The 6,002-nt window shown below is 43.5% G+C and overlaps 2 protein-coding genes across 3 annotated transcripts in view; both read right to left on the bottom strand.

Annotated features, from left to right (window-relative positions):
- Positions 1 to 762, bottom strand: part of LOC119419750 (gamma-crystallin M3-like) — a 5,130-nt gene extending 4,368 nt beyond the window's left edge. The window contains exons 1-3 of the mRNA XM_037687133.1: positions 692 to 762; positions 355 to 597; positions 7 to 262 (exon numbers count right to left, since the gene is read on the bottom strand). Coding sequence (XP_037543061.1) covers positions 7 to 262; positions 355 to 597; positions 692 to 721 — 529 coding nt within the window. The 5' untranslated portion in view covers positions 722 to 762. The remainder of the gene's footprint in view (positions 1 to 6; positions 263 to 354; positions 598 to 691) is intronic.
- A 4,978-nt stretch (positions 763 to 5,740) lies between these two features.
- Positions 5,741 to 6,002, bottom strand: part of LOC119419444 (gamma-crystallin M1) — a 2,228-nt gene continuing 1,966 nt past the window's right edge. Inside the window, exon 4 of one of the 2 annotated variants that reach the window (XM_037686748.1) lies at positions 5,741 to 5,976. In XM_037686748.1, coding sequence (XP_037542676.1) covers positions 5,788 to 5,976 — 189 coding nt within the window. In that variant the 3' untranslated portion in view covers positions 5,741 to 5,787. The other variant, XM_037686747.1, reaches the window with a different exon arrangement.

The following is a 6,002-nucleotide window of genomic DNA, read 5'->3' as shown; positions in this document are numbered from 1 at the left end:
TGATGCGCCTCATGCTCATGAACCTGGTGCCACTCATGCCCATCTCCCTGAAGTTCCTGTACTCTCCGGGCCTCATGTACATCATCCTGCCTCTGTAGTGGGGCTGCTCGTACATCAGCCAGTGGCCGTCCATCACGTTGCAGGACATGCAGTCGGACATACGGTAACGGTCCTGGATGGAGTCGCAGTCGTCCATCATCTCATTCATCTGACCACTGAAGTTCTCCCTCTCGTAGATCCTCATCCTAAACTGGCCTCTGTGCTGTTTAGACAAAGAAGACACGATAAAGGTCCAGGTTTGTGGTCTGGGCTTGTTTTTGAACATGAAGGCTGAGCTTGGTGCTTCAAACCTACCATTGGGATCATACGGCAGGACCTGATTGCACCGCTCCATCCCATCATGTTCATGTAGTCAGCGTACTCGCCCCTCCTCATGAAGTACTGGTTCCCCATGAAGTTGGTACGATCGTAGACCATGAAGCAGCCGCTCTCCACCCTGCAGGAGTGACACCTGCTCAGGTAGGAGGACATGTCGGAGCAGTCGCTCATGCACTCATAGGAGCGACCCTGGAAGTTCCTGTCCTCGTAGAAGATGATCTGGAAAACAAGGAGAACTTTAGTTGTGACCCGACAAGTACACTTTCATCTCACATTAATAGTTTAAAAGACTATTTAAACATTTTGAACTTGCCTTGCCCATGCTCATGTCAGTGGTGGACATATCTGTAAATGAGCTGCTGCTGTTGCTTCTGCTACCGCTGCACTACCGTCCTGTATGCTTTAACCCTTGCTTTTATACCTGACAGAACCCTGCAGAGTCAGTGGGCCCCATTGTTCAAAGTACTGACCCAGCATTATGGTATAGAGCCATTTAGTGACCCGTGACTCTTGCCATGTATTCACAAGAGCGGCCTTCGAAGACACTAAAAGTGCAGCCTTTTGTCGAGCAACATAAAGTCTTTTCATTTCAGTTTTTTCCTTCATTTTTAAAAATAAATATTTATCATTTACAACATAAGCTACAAAATTCATGTTATATATTGTTACAAATCTGAACCCTCCTTCCTAAAACAGAACAAAACTGGTCTTGTACAAAAATATAATATCTACTGTATTAATTTCACATGATCATATATCTAAAAAACCTTTCATGTCTGGTATACTCTATCATTTATGATAAGATACTATTTAAATTCTCTGGTTTGCCTTTGACACAGTATTATAACTCTTCCCACCAGTGTTGGGGGTTCTGGGGTTTTCCAGAACACCAGAATGCATTTGTTGCTGCTGTCGTTGCAAGAAGAGCTAGTTTCTATTGACAGTGGTTTAAATCATATATCTGTGTCCTCAGAGCAACACGTGGGACGCTCCTGATTTATTTCTGGAATAATTTACCTAGATGTAGGAATATTTAGTTCCAGTATTCCTTCAGTTTCTTCTAGTCCCAGAGCATTTGATATAAATCTACTCCAGCTTCAGTACATCTGTGGCAATGTAAAGTCTATAACGATCCCAATTATCAGGGAACCCAGAGAATATAGACCGAGGAAACAGACTGAAAACTCTTCATATATTAAAGTGATTTTATTTACAGGGATGTGATATTTATATGCAAATGGGGAAACCTGGGAAACCTGGGGAAGGAGGAGAAGAGTGAGGATGACTGGAATAAGGGAATGCCAGGTAATAGTTTGTGTAGTTCTTACAGGAAGGCAGGTGGGTTGTGGCGTTGAGAGGAGAGCAGAGGATTCTAGGCAGGTATGGTCCAGGGTCGAGGAGCGCAGGAGGAGTGTAGAGGTAAGTACTGATGAGACAGAGTCACAACTAAAAGGGAAGTGATTTTTATTTACGTGTTTGAAGAGGGTTTCTTGCTGTAGGAGGAAGAATGGGAGTAAGGTGAGTATGATTGTTTCAGAGAAGCTTGATGGTAAAGAATTGTTTGTTGATGTCGGTACTGGTGTTTGTTTGCAGGTTGCGTTATAGAGGGGGGAGGCACGAGGTCCTAGTAGTGCCGAGTGTGGTATCTCAGGAGTGACCCAATCGAACGAGACCCGGAACGACACGAGACTCAGAGTAAAAATAACAGTGTTTATTTATTTACAGTGATAAACTGGCTGCACAGGCATCAGGACTGGAACTCCTGGAAACGGAGGACAAGTTCAGCTGGGGCAGGTAAGTTGTTTGATATAAACTTGCAAGTAGCTTTCTTATCTTACAGTTGGTGGTTCTTGTAGGAGTTGATCCAAGAGATACCCAGAGTTTCCAGAGGAGATGGTGAGATGGAGGCACTGTGCAGCAGCTTCAGAACAGGACGAACACTCCCAGAGACCGAGTGGATTGGCACGAGAGATCAGAGCTTGGGCAAGGCACGAGAGAACTGAGAGCAGGAACCCGTGGAAACAGGACTGAACTCAGGAGGCGACGAAGAACTGCAAAAACAAGATCACAGGGTAAGACTTGTATTCCATGAAACACTAAGTGGCTAGAAACATTAAGTACCGGGGGAACTCAATGCTCCAGCGTCGAGTAGACTTGACAGCAGGCTTAAATAGGAGCAGGAGCTCATCAGGGAGATGACCGTCAGCTGGGGGTGATTGGCGGCCATCTTGGAAGCTGCAGCAAGTGCTACTCTCACACCGAGGAGATGAAAGGGTGAGTAATGCTGGAGAGGATACTTGGTTTGTGGTGTTCAGTGTTGGGTCCAGGCTGAGTCTTGTTATTTGTGGGAACAGGATGATGTCTGGGCGGAGTCACAAGGAGTGAGGAGGTAGTTGAGGAGACACTGAGGAGCAGGACTTGGAAACACAGCAGAGGATCAAAAGGTTGGTTACAATTTCAAAAATAATCCGTTTCTGTCTGTCACTTTAATTATAGGTATCATAATGTTCCAGCTTAGGACAAACGTCCGACAGGGGTTGAATAGTCGAAGGAGACGTCCTCAGAATCAGGTACAAGTGTGGCTGGGTGGAGATTGGAATGACTGTCGGCTGAGGGGAAGTGATTACGGCAGAGAAAACTAGGAATCCTGCTGCCTCTTCTTGCCTTTGCGGCGGCTCATACATGTACGAAGGCCTTACATGCTGAGCAAGAACTTCACTCCCAGCAGGTCTACTTTGTTCATCAACACTTGCAGATGAATCATAAAAGATATCGTCCAACTCACTTGAACTTTCTCCACTGAAACCATCCTCACTAGCACACTCCTCCATCAGGAAGACGCTCTCCTGACTGTGGCTCGTCCGTTCTTAACATCATCAGTCTTTGGCAATCACTGGCCGTGTGCTCAGGTGTTTCAGTAACTGTTTCTTTTTCTTTGCATTTGCCTCGAATGTGAAAAAATGTGTATAAATGTGTAAATATAAAAATATAATTCTACTACAGTGATTACTCATTAACTATAATGGTGAGTGTTGGACTTTAAGAATAAACGTCTCCAAATTCCCCCAGATGTTTTCACAAGAGGACCTCCTAATCACAAGACGGGCTGGCGAGATCACTGGTGCGCCACCACAGTTTCTTGATTCTGTCCTCACTGCTCCATGTGGACGTTATCTTCACATGTGATTCTTGACCTGCCATTGTGTATCTGTTCCTCCTTCCTGTTACAGCCGAGCTGTTGCTTCAGCAACGGCCAAGCTGCAGCTCAGTTGGCTCACGGATACCTCTCGGCTGCCTCTGAAGTCCTACCAGCAGACAAGGCCCAATAAGGCTCCTTCTTCAGCTTGATGGTCTCCCTCACTCAAGGTGGCCACCACTTCTTCTAGAATGTCTGCTGTGAAAGGTGCCGACAACCTCCATGTCACAGGTAGGTAGCTCCACCTGTGGTATTTTGTTGTGTTGCAGTACAGAATCTTAAAAACTTGTCATAGAGTTTGTCTTCTATAGTGGTGGGCAAACTTGATCTAAATAAAAATTTAAAATAAAACTGTGTTAAAACAATGAAACTTAAAATATTAGAAATGGTTTGAAAAACTCCTTCTGGTTTTGTGAAAGAGCTCATAAATGAGTAAATATGTTTATAATAAAAGTAATTTGTAAAACATGGAAAATATTTAATTTTTTTAATTCTCAGTACAGCAAACTCTACGCCGTTGCTTGCATTGCTGGCCGGAGCTGCCATGTTTAATCTTTGATTCAGTTAAACATGGTAAATATCCATAATTTGTGATAATAATAATACTTTGAATAATTATACTTCATTTGTATAGCACTTTTTTTAAACAAATGTTACAAAGTGCTTCACATTAATCAATTAAAGCAACATCATAAATGACGTTTTATCAATAAAATACAGCATATATTTCTCATATCTTGATTTTTTTTAAAGTACAATTCAACTAATTACCATTTAAATTAAGGGGGGACCGGCCGAGCTCCATCCAGCTCGCTCTGAATTTTGTCATCGGTCACCAAGCACAAAAAACGCCTGCACTTCAGCGTTAGACCACGATGTCATTATTGTTTTTCAAGTCTTTAAAATACGTCCAGTTGCTCCTCAGAGTTTGACTTGTTGCAAATGGAGGATCTTGTTGTTGTGAAAGTTTCTCAAACCACCAGTGACTCCACCCCCTGACCACAGTGACCGACAGTGTTCTGACGTCACGTTTTGGTGCCGGTTCCAACCGAATATGAACATTCCCTTTAGTTGAGCTAAACGTCCTTGGGGAAATAAATATGACTGGTCTAGATGATTATGATGACCGTGTTCCTTTTGTTGACCTAGGGGCTCCCCCTTGGAAGGAGGAAAGAATTACAGCCATGGTGACACCCCCAAGGTGCAACTTTACCTCACTTTATTGATGCTGTGTCTTCAGACTTCAGTGGTGACGTCAGACTTAAGGTTCGTTTAGCTCGCCTTCAGTTCGAAGCACAAGAAGGGAACTGGTGCTTAAGGTAGAATTTGATTTCAAACTCCAGTTCGCCAGTTGCAAATGGCCGAGAAGATGGTCAAATTAAAACAGCTTGAAGTGGAAGCTATGAGGCTTTTACAACGTCATACTTTTCCTAGTTCATCTGTTCCTCCTGGTTCTCTGCAGGTGTTATTGGATGAACACAGATTTGATATAAGCAAAAATGTTTCTTTGGTGCCATCTTTTAGGGAGGCTGAAGTTGATTCCTATTTAATGCCTTTGAAAGGATTCAACCGCACTAGAATGGCCTAAGGACATGTGGGCTGTGCTGATGCAATGCAAAATAATGAGGAAGGCTCAAAAGGTGGTATTGTCTGTTTCTACTGAAGAAAGCATGAAGTATGAAATACTGAAAGAGTCTATATTATGTGCTTATGAACTTGTGTCAGAGGCCTACAGGCAAAAGTTCAGGAATCACAGTAGGTCTAGTGGTCAAGCATGAGGAGTTTGCATGAGAGAAAGGAATTATTGTTGATTAATTGTGTGCTGCTGATCTATTTCACTTAAGGACTCTGTCAATTTATTGTGGTTGTCATGTTAATGCCCCACTTCCTCCAAAAAAAAAAAAAAAGCTTGAGACTGACTTCCGTGTTAGATGGGTGTGTTCTGCCCTGGAGGGGTATAATCAAGCCTGGTCTATTTTAAACCCTGGATACTCTTTCCTGGGCCAAACTGTACCCAGGTTAAACCTGGTTGTGGTTTAATTTGGTCTGCTACACCCGAAAAGAAAAGTGGTCAAATAAAACAAAATATATGATGTATGCTTCATAAACCATATGCATCATATTGTGTCATAGCTTTTCAGAAGAACAAGACACTTTTACACAGTCTGGGTGGTTTGGAATTATTTTATTCAGCAGTAATGAACTGTAATAATTTAATACCAGGAATCCATGATGCGCCTCATGCTCATGAACCTGGTGCCACTCATGCCCATCTCCCTGAAGTTCCTGTACTCTCCGGGCCTCATGTACATCATCCTGCCTCTGTAGTGGGGCTGCTCGTACATCAGCCAGTGGCCGTCCATCACGTTGCAGGACATGCAGTCGGACATACGGTAACGGTCCTGGATGGAGTCGCAGTCGTCCATCA

This window comes from Nematolebias whitei, chromosome 13, assembly GCF_014905685.2.
Source record: "Nematolebias whitei isolate Nwh7 chromosome 13, NemWhi1, whole genome shotgun sequence".
NCBI classification, from domain to species: Eukaryota; Metazoa; Chordata; class Actinopteri; order Cyprinodontiformes; family Rivulidae; genus Nematolebias; species Nematolebias whitei.
Note: the sequence above shows the minus strand (reverse complement) of the source record. Positions and strands in the feature narration are given on the sequence as shown.